At 35.8% G+C, this 25,888-nt stretch overlaps 1 protein-coding gene across 1 annotated transcript; it reads right to left on the minus strand.

The window, feature by feature from the left end:
- Positions 1 to 861: 861 nt before the first annotated feature.
- On the minus strand, positions 862 to 20,207 carry SPACA1 (sperm acrosome associated 1). Its single transcript, XM_021693593.1, has 7 exons — positions 19,994 to 20,207; positions 14,667 to 14,723; positions 8,022 to 8,123; positions 7,207 to 7,313; positions 6,416 to 6,551; positions 1,762 to 1,882; positions 862 to 1,018 (listed from the first exon to the last, which is right to left on the minus strand). Exons 1-7 carry the CDS (start codon positions 20,205 to 20,207, stop codon positions 862 to 864), a joined length of 894 nt encoding a protein of 297 aa, XP_021549268.1.
- Positions 20,208 to 25,888: the final 5,681 nt, after the last annotated feature.

The following is a 25,888-nucleotide window of genomic DNA, read 5'->3' on the forward strand; positions in this document are numbered from 1 at the left end:
TAATTTCTGATAAGTCCACCAAATCAAACCGTCTAGTGCTTTGGTATCTTGCATGATATTGGCCACAACTGTATCACATAATGACACAGCACGAAATGACAGTGATGACATTCAGAAATAAATAATGGCTTTGAGATGTTATTACCTGTATACCAAGCACAATGAAGGTTATCAGTGGACATTCAAAAGTCCTTAATTTACTTTTTTCTGTGAGAAATACAGGGCATGTTAAATTTATATCATTTACTCACCCCAGTTCCTCCTTACAGATTTCTTATATACAATCTTAGTTACATTACCTAAAATAATGTAAAATGCTTTGAGGGATGCTTGGCACATAGTAGTTACCAAGTGTTGGTGGTTGTTGTTGCTGTTATTATTATTATTTCCTGTCTTACAAATGATTCTTTGTATGTCACATGCCCTGCAGAAATTCTCAAGTATGATTTGCTTTAGTTGTTCAACTCAGTGCTCCCAGAAGGGAGAAAGTCTAATATGCAACGCATCTTCTATATTACATTTTTCTTATTTGGGACAAAACAGACACATCACCTTAGAAGTGATTGAACTGATCAGAAATGTGTTTAGAATATTGTGTGTGTGTGTGTGTACCTCTAGGTAAATGTTACCAAGTAATTATCTGACATGGCAAATGTTGAGAACAAATTAAAATAATTTTTGATAACTCCATCACAAAGATACACTAACTAAAACAGCCCCTTCTCATATTATATTACCTTCAGACTGTGGGAAATCATTTACAATATTATTAAAGTATTTCACCATATATTTTATTTTATTTTATAATAATGAATCTGATATGCTCTACTCTCCTTTGGTTTCTTATATATCATCCATATATCATTCATTCCATTCACTTAAAGCATCATCTTCATTTCCAGGTATTTCTGTTGGTGATTGGTCAAGAGAAGTTGAATCTTTGTATCTCGTTGAACTCAGCTCAGACTGTATCTCAGTTGTTGAGGCTTTTTCTCCCCAGAAAGACTTGACTGCCCCCCTGGAGAAAAAGCAAAAACAAAACAAAAATCCACTAAGAACTGAAAACCAAAACTAAGTAGATGTATATAATTTTCTATAATTAGAAGTGCCTCCTCAGTCACAATTTGTTTTTAGTTTGTGGTGCATCCACTGCATTTATGATAGTAGATGAGTCCTCAGACTGTACCAGGGGTGTAAATTCATGTATTAGAAATATTCTTTAAAAAAATGAATTAGAGGGGCGCCTGGGTGGCTCAGTCGTTAAGCGTCTGCCTTCGGCTCAGGTCATGATCCCAGGGTCCTGGGATGGAGCCCCGCATCGGGCTCCCTGCTCAGCGGGAAGCCTGCTTCTCCTTCTCCCACTCCCCCTGCTTGTGTTCCCTCTCTCGCTGTGACTCTCTCTGTCAAATAAATAAATAAAATCTTTAAAAAAAAATGAATTAGAGTAGGTTACACTAACCAAGTTTTAGAGTTGTGAGAACTACAACTGAACAAAACACATATTCATTCAAAACACTCTTTTTTTTTAGCAATTACTATGTAAAATTATAAAAATTGTACTTAAATCTCTCTTGTGGTGAGCAAGTCATGAGCTCAGGTAGCCTGAAGTAGAATAGTTGCAGGAGGTATATAGGGTTTTGGATTGTTACAAGACACATGTGGGATGTGTCATGGGCAGGGCATTGGGTTCATCAAACAAGGCAAGGGACAACAAGGAGGACATCAAGCAAGGGTGATGACTCAGTTCAGCCCTTCACCTACCAGTTTATAATTATGAAGATCAGTATAAAGATCACGAATATACAGATAATAACTCCTATGGTCAGCACAAAAACTAGGACTGCATCAGTGTCTGGTCGGTTTGATCTTTTCATTTGCAGTTCTAGAGAAAAAACACACACCTGATGATTATTGCTACTGGAAAAAAAAAGAGAGAGAGATATCTGAATGGAAATTTTATATCTAAAAAACAACTCTAAAAAAAAAAAAAACAGAAAGAACTAGTGGAAAGAAAGTTATTAGTAAACTTGCTCATCACCTTTGAAATGTCCTTTTCAAACATGCAGAAAAGTTGAAAGAATTTAACAATCAACATCCTGTACTCCCACCACCCAGATACTACCATCAACATTTTACTATCTATTTATCCATCCTTCTACAAATTCATTGATTCATCTTATTTTCTCAATGCATCTCAACAAAATTTGCTAATGTCTGCATACTTCCCACAAAAATCTTCAACAGGCATATCAAACAAGTTCAATACTTGTTTATATTTTTTCTTTTGAGGTAAAATTTACGATGAATTGCACAAAGATTTTAAATGTACATTTATTTAGTTTTGGCAAATGCAAACACACATACATAATTCAAACCCTATGAAGACACAGAATATTGCTATACCTCATCAACTCCCTTGAGCCCTTCCCAGTTAATTCCTGACCCATCCTCCAGAGGCAACTACTCTACTGATTTTCTTTTCCAGCACAGATTAGTTTTGCCTATTTTAGAACTTTATAGGAATGGAAACATACACTATGTATTCCTTCATGTAAGCCTTTTTTACTCAGCCTGTTTTAAAGATTGACCCATACTGTTGCATTTATCAGTAGTTTTTCTTTTTTGTTGATGATTAGTATTCCAATTTGTTTATTCGTTCTTCTACTGACGGACATCTAGGCTGTTGCAGCTTTAAGCTATTATAAATAAACTGCTATGAATATTTTTATGCAAGTCGTCTGCAAACATACATTTTCACTTCTCTTGGATAAATACCTAAGAATGGAACTGCTGGATCATAGGGTAGAGGTATACTTTAGTTTTCCAAGAAACTGGAAGATCTTTGCCCAAACTGATTGTAGTGGTTATACTGTATGTTTTGTGAATTTTTTTCTCTCTGGTTTTGGCTTGCCTACTCATTTTTCTAATGATTTATTTTAATGAGCTAAAGTTTTTAATTTTGATGAAGCCTTATTTATCAATGTTCCCTTTTATGGTGATTGTTTTCTGAGTCTTAACTAAGAAACCCTGCCTATTCCAGTATAATGCAGATTTTCTCCTATTTTAAAGCTTTATGGTTTTAGTTTTTATATTTAGGACTATGACATATCTCTAATTTCTATATATGTTGTAAGATAGGGTTTGAAGTTTATTTTTTATACAAATATCCACACAACACTTTTAAATCAGACATTCTCTCTCATATCTTTCTGCTCGTCCTGCAAATAAGGCTATTAAAGAGACAAAGCCAGTCTACCATATGTATTATAACACTGCTACATTGTAAATTGGTGAAAAGCCAATTTACATAAAATATTATTACTTACTTTACCAACTATATAGCTTTCTTGTGGTTCTTCCCAGTCCCCCAAATCACAGGATCATAAAGAATTTGTGTGGAGAAGGACCAGAGAGATCACTAGATGCAACTACTGAATTACACAGATAAGTAAACCAATGTTCATTAAACGGTTCAAACCATTTAATGATGTGTGCAAGCTGTTTTATATATTGTAATATTTTAATTTTGGTAAGTACCACTCTATCAGAAGTAGTTTCCTGTATGGGCAATCTCAACTGCTTATTTGTCTGGATTTTTGTCCTAATCTTTAAACACCATGGGGTACAAGTTTTCATTTTCCTTAGTAATTCCAGTTCTATAAATTCAATTAGTGATCTCACTAAATAGGTTCCAAGTGTGAGAGAGAAATCACATCATATTTATATTCCAACATTGTTGGATTTTTAAAATCTTTTTGGTTTTGATAATTTTAGATTTACAGAAGCAGTGAGATTTTTTAAAGCTCAAATGAAAGACACCTTTTAAGATTAAAACCTGAGAAGAAGAAATGCAAAATTCCTTTCCATTTATTCACTACCCTGCAATACTAGCCAAGAGAGGATGAAGAGTGAGAGGTAGAAAGATTTTACTTTATTTCAAGGGTAGTCTTCTTGCAAGGATCACTGTTATATCTAGATTACTTTTATATCTAAAAAAAAATAGGCTGCATTTCCTATTGGAATTTCTTAATGAAAAATAGGCTGAATTTCGATGTTCTCACTTAAAACTAAGCTTATGTTTGCATTCGTTTTCTAGGGCCATGATAACAGTACCACAAACTGGGTGAGTTAAAAACAACAGAAATTTATTGTCTCATAGTTCTAGAGGCTAAAAGTCTGAATGTAAGGTATTGATAAGGCCATGCTCACTCCAAAGGCTCTGGGGGCGGTCCTTCCTTTCTTCTTCCTACTTCTGGTGGCCCCAGATGTTCCCTGGCTTATGGCAATATAACTCTAATCTCTGCCTCTGTTTTCACATGTCTGTCTTCCCCCTGTGTGTCTCTGTGTCTTCACATGACATTCTCTTTTCTCTCATTCTGTATTTGTGTCCAAATTTCCCTCTTTTTATAAGGACACCAGTCATAGTGACTTAAAGGCCCACTCTATTCTAGTATGTATGACCTTATATTAGCTGAACAAATTACATCTGCAATGATCCTGTTTCCAAGCACAATCACATTCTGAGGTTCTGGGAGTTAAGACTTGAGAAGGGAGATACAATTCAATCCATAATAAGGCCTAACTATAAAGACAACTATTGTGAAAGTGAAAAATCTGATGTATAGGGGATGGATGGGAACTTTTCATTAACTAAACCATATTTACCCTAAAGATATTTCAGTTGTGTACTTGTTTCAAGCCAGTACCATATTGTGTTGACATTTATAGACAAAATATTTGTTTGATGTCCAAACAGCCAAAAGGGTCTGTCATAGTGGTATTCCCAATTGTCATTTTTAAAAGAAACTAATTGATACCAAAGTGTTCTAAAAATATTTTGTCATTTAACCAGACCATGTACTGAGATGGCAGAGCTAACCCACCAGCCTTAGACTGCTACAAGAAAGAAGTCAACTTTGTCTCATTTAAGTGTCATTAATGTCTAGCTTAGCTTTCACACTATCAAATGCATACTGATTTCTATGAAACAAACTGAGGATTGCTGGAGTGGAGGGGGGTGGTGGGAATGGGGTAACTGGGTGATGGGCATTAAGGAGGGCTTGTGATGTGATGAGCACTGGGTGTTATATACAACTGATGCATCACTGAACACTATCTCTGAGACTAATAATACATTATATGTTAATTAACTGAATTTAATAAAATAAAATAAAATATTTAAAAAAGACTTCTAATCACAGGAAGAGCTATGGTCCTAACAAAGACTAGGCTGTGGGAACAAAAACTGAGAATGGCCCCCAAAAACCTTTAATACCCTGAACTAGTACTCACTGAGATATTTTTTAGTTTGATGAGGTTTGGTCCTTTCTTGCCTTTTTTAGCACTTTATTGAAATTATCCTTTTAATAACACTTGATATCTCAACATAAGAGTAAGATTATTAGCTTTCACCATAAATGTTTTTTTAAAGACAGTAAAGACATTAAAGAAACTTAGAGTGTATTTTGAAAAGTCTTCCCTGAAACACTTTAGCTTATTTCCATTTTAATAGACAGTGTTATGCTGTATGGTATCTCTAAACTATAGCATAAATTCTTTACTTGGGATTGAGAAAAAGCTTAAAAAATCCATGAATTCTCTTAAAATAGCAGGAAGCTTTTGGCCTGTTTATTTATGTGGGTATTTTTCTGGGAAAAGCCTCCTGAGTCTTGACTGGATTCTCAAAAGAACTTGTGACCAAACCCCCTCATACCTTCAACAACAATGACAACCATAATAAAATGATTAAGAGCAAAATGAACAAAAAGAAATAATTGGATATATTAGACATCATAGTCTAAACTGAAAGGACATGAACATGGATCCATTTTGCAAGGGAAGCACAGTTTCTAACATGTAATATTATATTCAGGACAAGATTTGTCTTTTGTGACATATATTGAGGACTGAATTATTATTTCATCAAAAAATATTGTTTTCAAATGAATAATTTTTAAAGAGCGATGTTTTGACATAATGTTTCTTAATTTTATTATTTTATTGTATCAAAAATTTTGTAAGTATCCATGAGGACTCCATGTATCCATTTTCACTTTTGTGATAGGAGTAAGAGAATTTAATTCAGGTTAGAGGACTGTTCTTTAGAGATGCTGCAGGAATGCACCAAGTTTCCCAAAGTGAAACACATCTGACTCTACTTTGTGAAAAAGAAATTAAGCACCACCTTGTAGAAAGTCTAAATGATATAAACCAGTGGTTTTCCAAAGGTTGTCTCTGAACCATCAACACCTGGGAACTTGTTAGAAATGCAAACTATTGTGTCAGCCCACCCTAGATCTACTGAATCAGAAACTCTGGGAGTGGAGCTATCAATCTGTTTCAAGGAGCCCTCCACATGATTCTGATGCTTTTTAAAGTTTGATATAAGCAAACCAAAACATTACTGGGCACTTACCACTTGTTGTATAGACTGTGAATTTAATAGATGCTATTATTTCATTATTATCCAAGGTGACACACTCAAAAACCAAGGGATGAACTTCCCTGTGTACTTCCAGGATTGCTGAATCATTTGCAAGGATAATAGGTTGCTATTTAAAAAGGAAAAAAAAGTGCCAACATTCTTTATGTAAACTTAAGATCAGGAAACAATTTATTTCCCATAACAAAACAGTCATTGTCTCTCAGTCTAGGACAGTAATTAATTATGCACATGGATTTTAGAGTCAGACAATCCAGACATCAAGCACTAACCCTACCACTTCTGCCTGTGTGACCCAGGACAAGGTACTCTCTGCTTCTCAGTTGCTTATCTGTAAAATGGGTATAATGATAAGGATTACCTCATAGATTGTTATGTGGGTTAAAAGAAACTGGCACTTGATGTATGTCTGATATTTAATAAGCCCTCCATTAATGTTAGCTACTATTATCATCATACAATTCCTATACATACAAATGAAAACTTTGCTTCCAAAATAGAATACTTTATATAAAAGGGATGTTTTTAAGTTCTGATAATAGCTGACCCCAAGACATATGTAAAGTTTTAGCCCCACTTAATAATGCAATTATTATTGCATTAAAATTCAATTAAGCTAAAATCTCAATAATAACAAATAAGATTTTTAACTTCATTTTTGCAAACTGCTTCTAAAGAAAGGGTTTTCTGATAGCCATCAAGCACTGGGAAACATATTTTATCACTCACTAGAAAGCACCACATTACATACATTTATTACTTACTTGGTCTGGCCTTAGAAGTTTCCACATATATTTGAAACGATTTACAGGAGATGTATGAATACATGCCAGTCTAACACTTTCAAGACTTTCTGAAACTGGTCTACCCCCTAAAAAAAAGAAAAATTAAATACATGTATACCATTAGGCATGATAAATTGCTTTATAAAAAAGCTACTTTTAAAAGCCACTTTTGGTTTTAAAATCAATTATATGCTGGAAGTTCTCAAAATTATTATTGAGGTTTTGAGTGTAGAAGAGCAGAGAGGAGTGATGGATGCAAAGTAAAGTCACCAAAAGAAGCAGGTGGGACATACCATAGCTGTGTGTTCCTTTGGCAGAATAAATAGCAAGGGCAACCAATTTAGTGATCTATTAGATTAAACTTTGAGATCTGCTAGTGGCTTTCAATTTACTGGTTAGAGACCCCCCACCCCAGTAGTGTAATATGATATAGAACAGCTTTCAAAGTTCCCCATTTAAAGTTTGCCAATCTACTGATAAAATGTCATTACCAAAATGTTAAGAGTGTTTCACTATAGGACCGCCTTGACCACAGACCCTGAGCACAATAAGTTTCCAGTGTATTATGGAGAATATATGTTAAATTTTAGACATCACTGAAAAATGTAAAGCAAAGGCAGAAAGGTACTTGGAGCTATAACTGTCTAGAGAAGTGGAATTTTAAGTTTTATTATAATTTCCTTTCAGTATATCAATTGATCAATTCCTTCCACCCATGGCAACCTGAGGTTAAGGCTATTTCCGCAGAGTAAACTCTTCCCCTCCATCTCCCTCCAATGCAGAGTCCAACTCACAGCCACAATCTACTGGTCCACGGCATTCTTCCACGCGTACAATACACTTGGATTCACCTCCAGGGCATCCATTTGTTAGTATAACTTCTCTAATACCAACACCTTTGGTAAAAGAAATCAGCAAATGTTAAGAAAAATTCATTCCTTTTTCTTTACTTTTCCATCTAGGTCTTTTTTGAGACTTTTCTCCTAATTTCAGAAGTTAAATTCCTAAATTCAGAGTGACAATGCTTAGAAGATTTTTATGCTCCTCATTTTGAATTATTTCATAAAACAGCATTTCCCAAAGTGAGTTACATGAAACACTAGTTCCTCTAGTTCTTACCATAAGAAAAAGGATTCCAAAATTATACACATTTGAAAATGATACATTAAATAAAATCAAAGTGTCCTCTTTATTACAGAATTTTGGGGGAACTTTTCTTTAATATGCTAGTAAATTAATGAGTAAGTTTCATAGATCTAAGATGTAAAATTTTTACATTTTAACATCTTTGAAATCAGAAATCAGAATTTATCTTAGAATTGACAGCATGTGACAAATTGGCAGCGTTTTTCCTTTTTAGAGGTGCATAAAATATGTTTCTCATAGCTGACAAAAGTCTTAGATTTGACGAAATGTAGTAGGACACAGGGTCTCCCAAATTTGTCTGGACATGGAAGTTTTAGAAGTGGTTTTGGAGTTCTGGAGAACATTCCAAAAATCACATTTTAAAACATAAATGATGCTTTTTAATATTTAGATTAGTAAAGTCTCTCTATTAAATATAAGAGGACAAACTATTAATGACCAAATCTCAATTTCTAACAAGACATTCTCTTGAGAATTACCACACTTTTTTTTACAACAAGAAATCAAGTCTTTATTAACAGATCTCAGATCTCCATTAGGTTTGCTTTTCATTACCAGAATTGAGGAACATGATAAAATGTTCTATCATGCAAAATACATCCTATGGTAAGTGACCTGTGATAAGACAGTGTAGCTACAGGCTAAGGAACAGTCCATCTTGATTTCCTTGTCTACCAGATTCCCTCTTTCAGCCCCTAAAGATGTTAATTATAAACCCATTCTCAAGGGCAAGGGAGAGTTGAAGTCTAGAGATGACTTACAACAGTGCTTCTCAAACTTTAGAGTGCATGCAATCACCTGGAAATCTTATTAACAGGCAAATTCTGATTCAGTAGGTCTGGAGTAGGTTCTGAGATTCTGCATTTCTAACAAGCTCCCAGGCGATGCTGATGCAGCTGGTCTGTGGACCAAACTTTGAGTAGCAAGGGAGAGGACTCTACATGAGATAAGGAGATGAAAGGTTGGAAGAGGAAAGATCTCTTTTATTTTTAATTTTTCAATTTTAATTCCAGTAGAGTTAACATACAGTGTTATATTAGCTTCAGGTGTACAATATATTGATTCAACAATTCTATACATTACTCAGTGCTCATCATAAGTGTATTCTTTGAGAAAAGATCTTTTGATTAAAAGAGATGCCTAAGAATGCCTACAGTATAGCTCCACTTGAATTTATAAAAGGTACCTCTCTAGATGCACAGCCTTATTCTGAAATGCATAAATATTTTCCAAGCAAGTTTATTTATGAATTTATTTAGTCAAATACAGTTCATTGCGATGATGTGTGTAGGTGCGAGATTTTCTGTAAGTCCAAGTAACACTAAAAATCTGCCTGGGTATTCCAGAAAAGAAAACTTTTTGACTGCTAAAATATTGTTTTGAGAGTTCAATAGAATTTTCACCAAAATGCTTTTTGTTCTTCTAGTTGTTATAAACTGAAAATATTTTTAAAAATTTTTAAATATTTTAGATGTAAAATGCTGCCTTTTAAGGTATCTTTCTCCCTAGAATTTATCACCATCTGACATATTACACGTTTTAATTATATTATTATTATTTTTTATATTATGTTCAGTTAGCCAATATATACTACATCATTAGTTTTTGAGGTAGTGTTCAACAATTCATTAGTTGTGGATAATGCCCACTGCTCATCACAACACTTGCCCTCCTTAATACCCATCACCCAGTTACCCTACCCCTCTACCCCCCCTCCCTTCTGTAACCCTCAGTTTATTTCCCAGAGTCAAGAGTCTCTTATGATTTGTCTCCCTCTCTGATTTTTTCCCAGTCAGTTTTCCCTCCCTTCCCCTGTGGTCCTCCACACTATTCCTTATGTTCCACATATGAGTGAAACCATATAATTGTCTTTCTCTGCTTGACTTATTTCACTTAGCATAATACCCTCCAATTCCCTCCATGTTGATGCAAATAGTAGGTATTCATCCTTTCTGATGGCTGAGTAATATTCCATTGTATATACAAACCACATCTTCTTTATCCATTCATCTATTGAAGGACATCTTGGCTCCTTTCACAGTTTGGCTACTGTGGACATTGCTGCTATGAACATTGGGGTGCATGTGCCCCTTCTTTTCACTAATCTGTATCTTTGGAGTAAATATCCAGTAGTACAATTTCTGGGTCGTAGGATAGCTCTATACTTCTTGAGGAATCACCACACTGTTTTCCAGAATGGCTGTATCAACTTGTATTCCCACCAACAGTGTAAGAGGGTTCCCCTTTCTCCACATCCTCACCATCATTTGTTGTTCCCTGTCTTGTTAATTTTGGCCATTCTAACTGGTATAAGGTGGTATCTCATTGTGGTTTTGATTTGAATTTCCCTGATGGCTAGTGATGATGAACATTTTTTCATGTGTCTGTTAGCCATTTGTATGTCTTCTTTGGAGAAGTGTCTGTTCATGTCTTCTGCCCATTTCTTGACTAGATTATTTGTTTTTTGGGTGTTGAGTTTGAGAAGTTCTTTATAGATCTTGGATACCAGCCCTTTATCTGAAATGTCATTTGCAAATATCTTCTCCCATTCCGTGGGTTGCCTCTTAGTTTTGTTGACTGTTTCCTTTGCTGTGCAGAAGCCTTTTATCTTGATGAAGTCCCAAATGTTCATTTTTGTTTTTGTTTCCCTTGCCTTTGGAGACGTGTCTTGAAAGAAGTCACTGTGGCCAATGTCAAAGAGGTACTGCCTATGTTCTCCTCTAGGATTTTGATGGATTCCTGTTTCACAGTGAGGTCTTTCATAGATTTAGAGTTTCTCTTTGTGTATGGTGTAAGAGAATGGTCCAGGTCCAGTTTCATTCTTCTGCATGTAGCTGTCCAGTTTTCCCAGCACCATTTATTGACGAGACTGTCTTTTTTCCATTGGATATTCTTTCCTGCTTTGTCAAAGATCAGTTGACCATAGAGCTGAGGGTCCATTGCTGGGCTCTCTATTCTTTTCCATTGATCTATGTGTCTGTGTTTGTGCCAATACCATGCTGTCTTGATGATTATAGCTTTGTAATATAGCTTGAAGTCAGGCATTGTGATGCCCCCAGTTTTGGCTTTCTTTTTCAACAATCCCCTGGCAATTCAGGGTCTTTTCTGGTTCCACACAAACTTTAGGATTGTTTATCCCAGCTCTGTGAAAAATGTTGGTGGTATTTTGATAGGGATTGCATTGAAAGTGTAGATTGCTCTGGGCAGCATAGACATTTTGACAATGTTTATTCTTCCAATCCATGAGCATGGAATGTTTTTCCAACTCTTTGTGTCTTCCACCATTTCTTTCATAAGTGTTCTGTAGTTTCTAGAGTATAGATTCTTTACTTCTTTGGTTATGTTTATTCCTAGGTATCTTATAGTTTTTGGTGCTATTGTAAATGGACTCAGTTCCTTAATTTCTCTTTCTTCAGTTACATTGTTAGTGTATAGAAATGCAACTGATTTCTGTGTATTGATTTTGTATTCTGCCACATTGCTGAATTGCTGTATGAGTTCTAGTAACTTGGGGTGAAGTCTTTTGGGTTTTCCACATAGATTATTATGTCATCTGTGAAGAGAGAGTTTGACTTCTTCTTTGCCAATTTGAATGCCTTTTATTTCTTTTTGCTGTCTGATTGCTGAGGCTAGGAATTCTAGTACTAAGTTGAACAATAGTGGTGAGAGTAGACATCCCTAACATGTTCCTGACCTTAAGGGAAAAGCTCTGTTTTTCCCCATTGAGAATGATATTCACCGTGGGCTCTTCATAGATGGCTTTTATGATATTGAAGTATGTTCCCTCTATCCCTATCCTTTGAAGAGTTTTAATCAGGAAAGGATGCTGTATTTTGTCAAATGCTTTTTCTGCATCAATTGAGAGGATCATATAGTTCTTGTCTTTTTTATTAATGTGCTCTATCACATTGATTCATTTCCGAATGTTGAACCACCCTTGCATCCCAGGAATAAATCTCACCTGGTCATGGTGAATAATCCTTTTTGGAAGGGACTCAAACACTTGGAAGTTAAAGAGCATCCTGCTAAAGAATGATTGGGTCAACCAGGAAATTAAAAAAGAACTTAAACAATTCATGGAAACTAATGAGAGTGAAAACACACTTGTCCAAAACCTATGGGATACTGTAAAGGCGGTCCTAAGAGGGAAATACATAGCCATCCAAGCATCTCTCAAAAGAGTAGAAAAATCCCAAATGCACAAGCTAAACTTACACCTAAAGGACTGGAGAAAGAACAGCAAGTAAGGCCTAAACCAAGCAGGAGAAGATAAATAATAAAAATTAGAGCAGAAATCAATGAAATATAAACCAGAAAAACAGTAGAACAGATCAATGAAACTAGAAGCTGGTTCTTTGAAAGAATTAATAAGATCGATAAACCTCTGGCCAGACTTATCCAAAAGAAAAGGAAAAGGACCCAAATTAATAAAATCATGAATGAAAGGGGAGAGATCATGACTAACACCAAGGAAATAAAAACAATTATTAGAAATTATTACCAGCAACTATATGCCAACAAATTATGCAATCTAGAAGAAATGGATGCATTACTGGAAACTTATAAACTACCAAGACTGAAACAGGAAGAAATAGACAATCTGAACAGACCAATAAACAGCAAGGAAATTGAAGTAGTAATCAAAACCCTCCCAAAAAACAAGAGTCTCAGGGCCAGATGGCTTCCCAGGGGAATTCTACCAAACATTTAAAGAAGAAATAATACCTATTCTACTGAAGCTGTTTCAAAAAATAGAAATAGAAGGAAAACTTCCAAACTTGTTCTATGAGGCCAGCTTTAATATTATTTTTGTCTTTGCCCCTATATACACTCCTTGAAGGCAAGGGGTTTCCTCTGCTTCGTTCTAGCACTTATAACAATGACTGGCACATAGTAGGCAAAATTCAAAAAATCATTTGATGAATGAATAAATATATAATTTCTGAAACACATCTTTAAATAATAGAGTAATACAACAAAAATTACTAGAATTGCCATAAAAATAATTCTCTACCTGTGAAATTTCTCAAGGCAGCAAAAGAAAGATATAAATTACAAATGAAAATTCACAAGTTTATTACATGTATTCCTCTAATTTGTGACTCTGACCCTCTAAGAAGTTAAAGTAAAAAATGGGCTTAAAATTATCTTAAGGGACAGAAAGTAGAATAGTGACTGTCAGGGGCTGGGGAAGAGGGGTGAGCAGAGAGTTAGTGTTTAATGGGTATGGAGGTTTCACTTCAGGATAATGAAAAAGTTCTGGAGATGGATGGTGGTAATGGTCGCACAACAATGTGAACGTGTTTAATGTCACCAAGTTGTACATTTAAAAATGGATAAAATAGTAAATTTTATGTTGTTTATTTTGCCACAATAAAAATATGTTAACTCAAATATAAATAATTCAGGTGTAATTTTTTAAAAAATCATTCTGCTCTAGGTCTGCATGGATTTTCTGTCTTCTTACCATTTGGCTTTTGTCTTTCCCTCCCTTTACTATCCTTTTTCCAAGGCAGTTCTATTTAGAATAAACTTAATTTCATTGTGAATTATCTATTGTCTTCTCAGTATGCTAGTGTATAGTGGTTTTCAAAGTGGTTGTCAAAAGATGGTCTTCTAACCAGCAGCATCAGCTTTATTTGTGAACTTCTTAGAAATACACATTCTTAGGCTCCTCCAAAGACCTAGTGAGTTAGTAACTCTGGGCTAGGTCCAGCAGTCTGTGTTTTAACAAGCCCTGCAGGCACTCAGGGTGAACACTTAAGTTTGAGAAACACTGTACTATTTATAGTATGTGTAGCCTTAATCTCACCCCCATGTAAGAGATTTTATGTCTAATTTCTATTCATGGAATTATAGAAGGAAGTCATAGTTTTGAATATTATCTTCCCCCCCCAAAGCTAATACCTCTTTTCTCCAAGACATAACATATGAATTGGAGAAATGTAGAATTTAGACTAGATTATTACAAATAGGCAAATTTCTTGATTTGCCACACAGTGTGTGGGAAGACATCTGTTGAGATACATCGGAAGATCTTTCATCTTCTGAACATCTGTGAGATAAAGTTTTACTTGGTGAAGGCAATTTATGCCAAAAAAATATAGGGAGCTGGCTTAAAATAAGACTTAGAGGTTATGAACTGAAAATATCTTACCTTTTGAGTTTTGTGTGTAAATTATAGTTTGAGAGATAAATGAAAGTACACAAATTACAAATAAAAATTGCCAGTTTTTACCTTCCCTTCCCCCCAAAATACAACATTGTTGATTTGTCTGCTCTATGCTACTTACCACATGTAACGGTGCACATCCCAAATTCTACTTCTTTGACTATTGTCGTATTTGAAACTAAACATAAAGTGCAAAGATACATTATTTAATCATATGAAAACTTCATATGAAAACTCTTACTTGAGGATGAGGGATACAAGCACTTATCATATGAGAAGCAAATAGTTTTTAAGTTTTATTAAATCAGAAAAGCAATGTCATTCCTAGTACATCTTCTATTATTGCTTAAATCAAAAGAATCCTAAACCTTTAAAGTAATGAATTAAATTAGGAAATACCTTGCAAAGGTCTATATTTAAACTTTTATATAAACTAAAAATATATTTTTTTTCATCAGCTCAGTACATGGTGAGTTAAAGTTCTATAGGTCAGAAAAATAAAACAAAACAAAAGCCTGCCAATTATGAGGCCCAATTTTTTCTATTCTCTATTTTTCAAAAAAATTTGAGGGCAACATTTCCATCTAAAAATAAGTCTTCATACCAAATGTTCATTAAAATTATGTTGTAGAATTGTTCTATACGTTCTTAGGCTAAGATGATAAATTATTCCTAAGAATTTATTTCAACACTTTATTTAGCAGGATAATTTAGGAATATACATGTATTTGAGTAAATATTATTGATTTTAAATCACATGTTTCTCTGTTTCTAATTGTTCTGAAGTTTGGCATTATTTCCACCAGCTATAGGATATAACCAATTCTTCATAGCAGATTAGGACTAATACCTCAATATAAAAAAATATGACATGAGGTGTTAGAATTATTTTTTTTAAGCATTGCATACTAAATTAACAATATTACATGGGAAAGTGCAATGGAATTGGAGTCCAAATTGCTGCTTCTACAACTAATCAGCTGAGTTTGAGCAAATTACATAAATTCTGTTAGGCCTAGTTAGCTCTTCTGCAAAAATTTGGAAAGGAGAACTTATCTTATTTGATTAAGTATTAAATGAGAGTATTGGCAAGAATTAAATGAGAATATATGTGAAAACATTCTGTAACTTACTTAGTTCTATAAACATGCTTAAGAAATCACAACTTCATTCACACTCAGTGCACATCACATTTTTTTCCTATTCCGATTACTGTAAGACAATACCTTCATAAACACTGCTGCTCTATACTTACAAGCACCAAATACAGTTCTCTGAATACATAGTATGCTCTTAATGTATATATGTTAAGTAAATCAATATTAACTTTGTTAAATTATTTGGACTATCATGATCAATTTTGAATTGACGTTTTTGCTTGAAATGCCTGGATACTTTCTGCTGTCACATTATGAGATATAAATTAAAAGCCAAATCTTGAACATAGAAAACACAGGTAGGAGAATGAGTTAACACTTTTAGACTTTTAAATATAACCTCTTTTTAAAAACCATTAAAAAACTATTAGTCAATTAATCAATCAGCCCTACTATTCACTACCTATGCTACTTTGAGAAAGTTACTTAAGTTCTCCTAACTTCAGAAAAAGATTGGATTTAATAAGATGATCTCTAAAGTCCCTTTTGGCTTTGAGTGCCCACTAGATCATTCAATCGGACTTCCATTTTTGATAGGAATCCTATAATTGTGGGTCAGATAAATACATGTATCCGGACTTCAGTGTTGTATTTGTCAAAATTTCCTGTTATATACCTGAGTAAAAAGGAAAAATATGGTCTGAATGTCAGTAAACTTTTATGTGTAACTCATTAAACAGTAATATCCACTGATGCTAACTAATTGGTTGGTGTCAATATGTAAGGAATGATGTGTCACAGGACTCTGTCCTGTTTAATATTTTTATTAATGACCTGGAAAATATTGGTATCACGCTGAGTTCAGAGATTCTGAAAAACTAGGAACGATAGCAAATATGTTTGAAGATAAATCTGGCTCTAAAAATGCCACGATGGAATACTATGCAAGCCCAACAAAATGAAACCTTAGAGAAATAAGCCTTGCATGTAGAGCTGAAAAGTAACTGTCCCCAAAATATGATAGGCTGTCTTAATTTGATAGAACAGGTGAAAATGAGTGGATATTTCAATAGTAAGTTCAATAGGAGTCAAGACTGTGATGAGGCCACCCTAAAAATCTACTTGGCTTTTGACTTTACTGATAAAAGCCTGTCATCCACAATGATGCAGATAATGATCCTACTCTTTTTTGTTCTGACCAGATCCTGGAATATTCTCTTCAATTCTGGACAGCACACTTTAACTGTTGGTATATACCATCAGAGTCCAATTTTAATTTTTGAATTTCTTTTTTAAGAATTGATATATAAGGTTGATTTTCATAACTTTTATTCTTTCTTAGAGGTGTTCCAAAGAAAAAGAGAAAATACAGTTTTATTTATATAGGATAAAACTTATTTTAAAGAATGAAACTCATTCTATTTTGCAATTATTATGTAGGTCTATAAATGTAAGGTCCCTTTTATAAATGTAAGGATATAGGTATAGGATAACTATAAATCTAAGGGTCTAGGTATAGGTATACCCTTAGATTTATAAAAGGTATAAGTGTATATAAAATGTATAAAAGGGATGGGGGAGTATAAGAGGTATGACTATAAATCTAACATATTTTAGTAATTTTTCCTATATTTTTAAACATTTTGTTATTTCATCATCCATAACGATGGATTTTATTATTTCTTATTGATTATTCCCAGCTATGTGTTTTTAAAAAAAAGATGAATAAATGGAAGAAAGTTTGGAATTCCCTAGAAGGATGATGAAATTGTAAAATAAATCATAGTTATTATATCATCCTTTGTTTTCTTATTTCTTTGCCCCAAGTATTGCATCATCTTTCAGGAAGATATAAAAGAACTCTAGAGGCACCTTTTGGGTAGTCTATTTTCAGCTTGCATTGGACACAGTTGAGGTTTTTGAATTTCTCTTTTTTTCTTTTTTTTTCTTTTTTTGGTCCATTAAAGGTAAAGAGAAGAAAATTGACAAAGAAAAAATTTCACAATTGTTGGATGAATCAGAAGATGAACACAGACAGCAGCACCTTAGATGTTGATGATGGTGAAATTGCTTGCATAAGCAAAATGAGAGATGGTGATAACTTAGATGAATATCCTAGATGAATTCTAACTCAAGAATCAATTAATATTACATTTCTAAGGATGAAAAGGATATACGGTATTCTCATCCAGTTAGTCTTTCAATAGGAAGGACTTGATCCTGAAATGTTTTTTTGAAAAGAAGCTGGACCATACTGCTTTGCTAAAAGGATATGGACAACATTCTTTCCTTTTTAAAGCTGTTTATCCACCAAAATTTACTTGATAACAGATTTGTAAATGGACAGATCATAATGGCAGGTATGTATACAAAAGTGACTAAAAAGAAAATAGATGATATAGAAATGAATAAAATTCATTGGACCAATCATTCTAATTGGTGTTTATAAACCTAAAATGAAAACATTTCACAATTATGGAGCAAATAACATTGTAGTGTTCACATCAACAAAATATGTAGCTTCACAGTTTTCAAAAGTATTGTGTTTTGACAATGCACAGAGTAATAAACTAGAATCTATTAGAGATGTACTTGAAATCTGGAATCAGTATTTATAAGACGGATACACTCCAGACTCATGCATAACAGTTAGTGAGCATTTGGTTACATTCAAAGTATCTTTCCCATTTGGGATATATACATCTTCAAAACCAGGAAATATGGAATAAAAGTTTGGAGTTTTCCATATATACATTCTTTTAAAATTTCAAATTAGTTGTTTTCATTAACCCTTTATTCTTACTTTTGTAAATTACTTGTAAAATGCCTTAAAAGAAAAAAAATGTCCACTGGATAGAAATTAGTGATGAATGTTTTTACTGGTCCATTGAGGGTTAAAAGGGGCTTTGCCAAATTTTAATAACTCTGGAAATTTTCCAATCTTAGACACCTCCAATTGTTTACAGTTCTGAACTCTCACTCTCCCCAGTAAAAAGCAACTATGCATGAAATCATAGATTTAAAATTCAAAAAGGTACACATACGCCCTAAAGTTCACAGATGAGGAAACAGACAGTGAGAGAATAAGTAACTTGCCTACATTTTAATTTGTATCTAAAGCATTATAACTTCATTGCCTGGGTTTAGCTTAAACTGTAGCATTTTACAGGTAGAACTATCCCTTGAACAGTTTAAAACTAAAATTAATTAAATTACTTTTAAAACTAGAGTGAAGCAACAGCTATTAAATTTTAGAACATGTTTTCTTGTCTAGTCTCTTTCACATTTCCAAAGTCAAGGACCTCTCCAAGCTCCCTGTAATGTAATGTTATGAAGGCAATGCAAACCTCCATCCCACCATTAACCTCAGATAGTTAATTTCTTTCCATTGCTGAAGGTCACTATCTGTCATCAGGAAATTAAAGAAAGGCAGATAAATATAGCACCTATTCTGTATGTAAAGGAGACAGGAGATTGCCAAGGATATTAAAAGAATCTTGGCGGGGTCATTTATAGGGAAAGGGAATCATTTCTCCTTTAAATGGCTGCAAACCAGCAACTGGCCTTCTACCTCCCAGCATGTGAGTTACTAAGTATAATAGCTTGTCAAGTTTTATTGCTTCATGAGCCAGCAGAATAAGGCAAATTTATGGACCAAGCACAGGCTCATTCTCCCTTGGTTAACAGGTATCCAACAAAACCACTAGTTGGATCCCTTGATAGGTGTTTTCTACTACCACCATTCCTCTGTGGATGGAAGTTGAGTGTACAAATATTACACCACCACGCTACAGAGGTGCTCAAGGGCAGGGCTGCATGAAGCTGACATGGGGCTTCTGGGCAGTTTTGTCAGCATTTTGGTTTAAGATGTGTCAGTGAGGGGAATTCTTAATTCTTTTGAGTTCCAACCTAAAGAGCAAATGTGGAAAGGAGTAAGACCTCAAGCAATTTGGAACTTCAAAAACAAAACAAAACAAACAAAACAAAACTACAATGGGAAAGAAAACATGTAACTGCAAGGAGTCAAAATAATTCCCACTGGTGAGAGGTTACTCCCCGACTCCTACCCCTTAAAAAAAGTGGGGGGAGCTCATCTTTTTCCTTGTCCAGAGCAATATTTAGCAGTAAATCTGTAACAACTTCTATGTACGTGCTTGTTTTTCTTGCTGTGGCCTTGGAGAATTAGCACATTCTCTTCAAGGCCATTAGGCAAATGAAAAAAGTATAAATTCGAGGCTGTTTGCAAAAGAGCTCTACAGATGTTAACAGGGATAGTAATTCTCATTGTCTTCGCACGGAGGGCAGGGCTTTGCCCTCAACTGGCGCCCGTCAAGGGGCCTCCCGCCCTCACCATCCTCCTCAGGCACAGGCTGGGCTTCGTTCTCAGCCTCGCTCTCGGTCTCGGTCTCCTCCTCGCCCTCATTCTCGCCCTCGCCCTCGCGGGCCAAGCCGGGATCCTGGGCGGCGGTGACGTTCATCCCACACGCGGACTGGAGACCCGCCAGGAGCAGCCAGCCGACCGTCAGCAGCAGCCCGTTGGTGCAGCCCGCGCTCCCGCGGCTCATGGTTCTCGGCCCCGACGGCCGACCAAGGTGCAGTCGCAGCCGCCCGCTCCTGACAAGAGGTGCGTCGAAGAGAGGAGCCGCCGGACTCCGAACCCCCGAGCCGCGCCCGGGCAACCATTGAGGCGTCACGGCTCGTCACAGGCGAGCAGAAGGCCACCCGGCCTCCCCGTGCCACTGGAACGCGCGAGGGCCGCCTGTCGCACCTCGTTCGGCACTTCCGACGTAGCTTGAGCCGCGCGGCTCGCTTTCCGGCGTTGCAGGTGCGCAGGCGGCGGCTCAGGCCGCGCGCATTTCCTCCGTTATTAAGCAACCCGCTAGCCATAGCCTCTGGCCTTTCTCTCTCACTCTTCTCTCTTCTGAAAGACCTTCGTCCTTCCTACCTTTACTCCTCTCCAAACCATTTCCCTAGACCCTGAAGCACTCTTCGTGTGACTTGGTTCCAAATTCCTCGCACAGATTATCCAACTCGGCATGTATCCAGAAAGATTTGTCACAGCCTTATTAAATATGGTGCCCCAAACTAGATCCATATCTGCAGGTGAGGCTTGATTTGCAGAGGATGTAGGAACGCGCTTTCTTTCTTGGATCTGAATCTTTTGTTAATAAAACACCTGAGTGTGTATTTCTGTTTTAAGATTTTGTGCTGTGCCATCAATTCCGTTTGGGGTTTCCTTATGCTAGATTGGGGGATGGGGAGAGAGAGGAAGAGGGGAGGGCGCAACTACTGTCAAGCTTTTTCTACTCCATTCCATATTTGGACAGCTGATGTTTTTGGAACCAAACCTAGAACGTAACCTTTCCTGTTAATTTCTGTCTTCTTGCTTTGTGCCTATTTTTTAAGCCTCATTGAGATTTTTTTTGAACTCTCATTCTGTTGTCTTATCATAATAGATATTTCACCCAAGTCTGATTTGAAAAATATGTCTCTTTCAGGTCACTAACACAAATGTTAAAAAGGGTAACAGGCCAAGAATAAAGTGCTAAGAGGTGCTCTCTGACAATAATCTATTAATCCACACATTGATTTAACCCAAGAATCAATTCTTTTACCAAAAAGAAATCTGTCTTTTACTAAGGTTGAATCAGACTAGAAGCAAGTATACTTTGGCATTGCTACTTGAATCAGAAAATCTTAGAGGTAAGTGTAATTTCCCTCTACTCTCTTAATGGTATTCAGTATCAGTATGCCCAATTATATCATAGAAAGAAATGAAATCCCATTAAGTTCTTCCATTGGTAGTGTTAATTTCAACAAGTCTGCTTTAATTAATTCAGGCTTCTTTAGGAATAGAAACATAGACTTTTGAGTCAGAAGTTTAGAAATCATGTAATACTCCAATCCCCTCATTTTTAAGCGAGGAGATTAAGAACTGGCTCTCCAGTAAATAGCTCAGGTAAAATCATCCAGCAAATTATTTGTAAAGCAGGCTCTCACAACCACATCTCCTGAATGCTCATTCAGTGCTTAGTGATTCATATAATTTAAAGTTAACAATGAAGAAGCCTTCAGTGGGGTAATTGAAAGTCAAGAGTTCAAGCGCTAAAAACAAATAAGGGTTGAAATTTTTATCTTGTTATTCCAAGTTTGATTAGATCTAATAGCTACAATGTGGTAGTAAGAGAATATTGATGAATAGATGGTTCAATAGATTTATATGTGAAATTTGAAACAGAACTCATTTGGCTATGTTTCTGCATGATATTATCCCATACTTTGAGGTTTAATGTCAATTCCTATGGGACATGGACTGAAGCATAACCTACTGCAAAGTGAACTTAAGGCATAAAGTCTGGCTTTTGGAACGTATGTATGTCCAGCCAAGGCAGACTAACAGATAAGCAAGTAACTGATAACGGTGTTAGGGTGTCTTATAAATAACTTCTGTTTTTTATTTATTTGTTTTTAAAGATTTTATTTATTTGACGAGAGAGACACAGCGAGAGAGGGAACACAAGCAGGGGGAGTGGGAGAGGGAGAAGCAGGCTCTCTGCTGAGCAGAGAGTCCGATGCGGGGCTCGATCTCAGGACCCTGAGATCATGACCTGAGCTGAAGGCAGACGCTTTAACGACTGAGCCACCCAGGCACCCCAACTTCTGTTATTTATAACAAAAGTAGATTACTTGAAACAAAAGCAAGAATTTTTATTTGAATTTTTCTCACAAAGTCTTCTGGTTGAAATAAGTAAAAGACAAGAACTGCTAAAAATGATCAGTATTCAAGTTTGAATTGGTATTGGGAGGAAGTCTCTGGTAATATTTTATATTAACTAAGAATACCCTAAAATACTCTAGTGCCTGACAAGATGAGGAGGGAAATTAAAATGGGAAATTTATGAATGATCTTGAGAGACAAAGACCTTTGTGTCATGGTCAAATTAATAAGTCAAAATTTTTCCTTTTTAAATGCTGAGAAAAATAATGTTTTCAAATACAAACTTTAAAAAGAAGATCTATGGTGGGGTGCCTGGGTGGTTCAGTTGGTTAAGTATCTGACTCATGATTTTGGCTCAGGTCATGATCTCAAGGTCCTATGATTGAGCCCCATGTCTGGCTCCAAGCTGGGCGTGGAGTCTGCTTAAGATTCTCTCTCTCTTCTTTTCCCTCTGCCCCTTCCCTCTGTGCACTCTCGCTCTTAAAAAATAGAAGAAGAAGAAGACCTATAGTATTTCACAGGCAACATTGTTGAGTGCTTCAAAAGTCAATTTAGGACACATTTTTCTGAAAATATTTTTTTTGGGTAAAGGAAGTCCCATAAACTCTAAGGTATGTAATTTAACTCAAGGAAAAATTAATGACCAAATAAACAGCTTCAAACACAATCTAAATAGAAATTAAAGGTCTCAAAGAGGAGCTGAAAGGCTTGACTCTGAAATAAAGAATGTTAAAATATTATCTGTAATAGCAGCAATACAAATCACTTATAAAATATTGTGAATATTGTGTTATTCATCTAGGTTATAAGAAAAAGTATATCTGTCCTCAACAAACTTACAGTATCTCCAGTTGAAGCCACAAATAAGTGAAAGGTAAATATTGATGATACGCTACTGAGAGGGGTTGACCTTATTCTAACTTTTGAATACCAAGGACCAGGAATTACATCCTCAGTCTTCTGACCCACCTCACTTTAGTTCACTCAACTCCTCTTACCCTGCCTGGCTTTAAACATCTTTACCCCTAGCTCCAGGTTCCAAGGAGCAGAGGTCGCACCAGTCTTTTGTGACTTCTCCTCCTCACTCCATCCAAACAAACAAACATTCTTATCTCTCCTGGTCCGACTTTACCTTGAACTTCCTTTGTGTGAGTAAACTTGGCATACCCTCAAGGTGGTAAAATTCCTTTATCTGATCTCCTGTGCTCTGAAACGAAACACCAATTTGAAGATTGGTGATATGAACACAAGATAACAAAGGCCTAAATAAAGGATCACCATAAAAATGAAAAAAGAAATGAATGAAATTACAAAGTAAGAATTCACAAAATGGAGTGACTAGCTGCTTAAAAGAGATGAGGGAGAGGAGCCAAGTAAAGGGAATTGGGAAAATCAGTATATGTTTTATTTAGACAGGTTAAGTTGGAGATCAAAAGGTTAAGGTTAAAGGTAAGTTGGAGGTATCAGAGGAAGTCAAGTGGAAATGTCCAGTGGGCAGCTTGAGATGACCACATACACACACACAACCAGAAGATAAAAGCCACTGCCAGTGGAAAGATGGGCATGAAAAATACATATGTACCTCCAGTTAATATAACGTTTAAGTATTGCTGTAACATTACATTACTTTACAAAGTTACTAACGTTACTGTGTTTATGAAAATAGGTATCTGGGAGATAAATTTATTTTGGCGTTAATATGCTTGAATTGGTAAAAAGCATTCTGCATAATAATCCCCCAGAGAGAAGGCCCTCAAACCACTTTTATCCTATTTACCATTTTTAAAAGAAAAGAATTTTTTCTTCCTGAAGCAAGTACCTAAGAACAGAACTTCTGTCTTTTTGTTGGGCCCCTTTACCCCTGTTTTGACCTCATTCTCTGTCCATCAGTTAGAACTGTATTGCTACGCAGTGGAGGGATTTTGTGGTAGAAACTCTAAGAAGCCCCCAGAATTTTTGTTATGTAGGAATACTGGTTAGTCACATTGTCTCAAACTATCACATGTTTATTTAGTAGCTTCATGCTCTTATTCCAGCCTCAGGCTCTCCCACCCCTTTATTTTCTCATCTAATGCAGCTGCCCACAAAGGCCCTTCTTTTTAAAGGCCTTCTTAAAGCAATAAGAATTTACAAGGTGTCAGGATAAGAGGAGTGCCCAAAAGATGTTCTTTCTCTATTTTAGTAACAAGGCCATTGAAAATTAAATCATATTCTAGAGAAATGTCTCATTTTGTGAAAGTGTTGCATTGTGAATAAGTCTTGATAGAAGGCAGGTGGTACTCTCAAATTCCTCTATTTGTAGGGCTTTCTAAGCCACATTTTCTATGATTGAATAAGGTGCCTTGTGTATGATGATTCAGTTTATATGTGCACAGCCCCACTCAGCTACATGTGCCCCAAATTAATACATAAACCAATTTTAGAATTTGCCCTGATTGGGTTTCCCCTGCAATTTTCGTGATCTATAGAGTGCCTCTTTCTTTTACTTTTGAGTCCATGGTAAGAACCAGTATTCTCATTTCCCTTGGTTACTCAGGAACAAAGTCTCTCCCACAATCCCATTTCAGTACTGTTTTACCCACACTCACTCCAAACCCAACTCAAAGTCTTTCCTGTTTTGTTCATCGAATTCCTCCAAAATAGATGTGCCTTTCACCCTGCATTTTGAATACAGACTTCTAGGTGACAAGCCTAAACTGTTCTAATTTCTGAACTCAAGCTTACCCCCACCATAATCTCATTTCTTTATGGTTCTACCTCTAACTCTACTCCCTACCACCACCACAGCACACACCCCACAGGGTGTTATAACTATGGTGTTATCCCATAGTTTCAGGATATATGTTAACAATACATATACTATTCTTTTTTTTTCTGAATTACCAATTATTTTTATTGCCTCCCAAAAATGCTTTGAAAATATTCCTTTTTTAAAAATTTAATTTAATTTTATTATGTTATGTTAGTCACCATGCAAGGCATCATTAGCTTTTTATTATTATTATGTTTGTTAATCACCATACATTACATCATTAGTTTCTGATGTAGTGTTCCGTGATTCATTGTTTGCATATAACACCCAGTGCTCCATGCAGTACATGCCCCCCTTAATACCCATCACCAGGCTAACCCATCCCCCACCCCCCTCCCCTCTAGAACCCTCAGTTTGTTTCTCAGAGTCCATAGTCTCTCATGGTTCATCTCCCCCTCCGATTTGCCCCCCTTCATTTTTCCCTTCCTACTATCTTCTTCTTTTTTTTTTTTTTTAACATATAATATATTATTTGTTTCAGAGGTACAGGTCTGTGATTCAACAATCTTACACAATTCACAGTGCTCACCATAGCACATCATTAGTTTTTGATGTAGTGATCCACGATTCATTGTTTTCATGTAACACCCAGTGCTCCATGCAGTACTTGCCCTCCTTAATACCCATCATCGGGCTAACCCATCTCCCCACCCCTCCCCTCTAAAACCCTCAGTTTGTTTCTCGGAGTCCATAGTCTCTCATGGTTCATCTCCCCT

This window comes from Neomonachus schauinslandi, chromosome 8, assembly GCF_002201575.2.
Source record: "Neomonachus schauinslandi chromosome 8, ASM220157v2, whole genome shotgun sequence".
Classification (NCBI taxonomy): Eukaryota; Metazoa; Chordata; class Mammalia; order Carnivora; family Phocidae; genus Neomonachus; species Neomonachus schauinslandi.

Coding starts and splice junctions, on each gene's coding strand:
- SPACA1 (XM_021693593.1), bottom strand. CDS start 20,207: ATGAGCCGCGGGAGCGCGGGCTGCACCAACGGGCTGCTGCTGACGGTC. Junction 14,724..19,993: donor GCCTGTGCCTGAGGAGGATG/GTGAGGGCGGGA, acceptor CTTTATGTTTAG/TTTCAAATACGACAATAGTC. Junction 1,883..6,415: donor CACAGTCTATACAACAAGTG/GTAAGTGCCCAG, acceptor TTTTTTCTCTAG/AACTGCAAATGAAAAGATCA.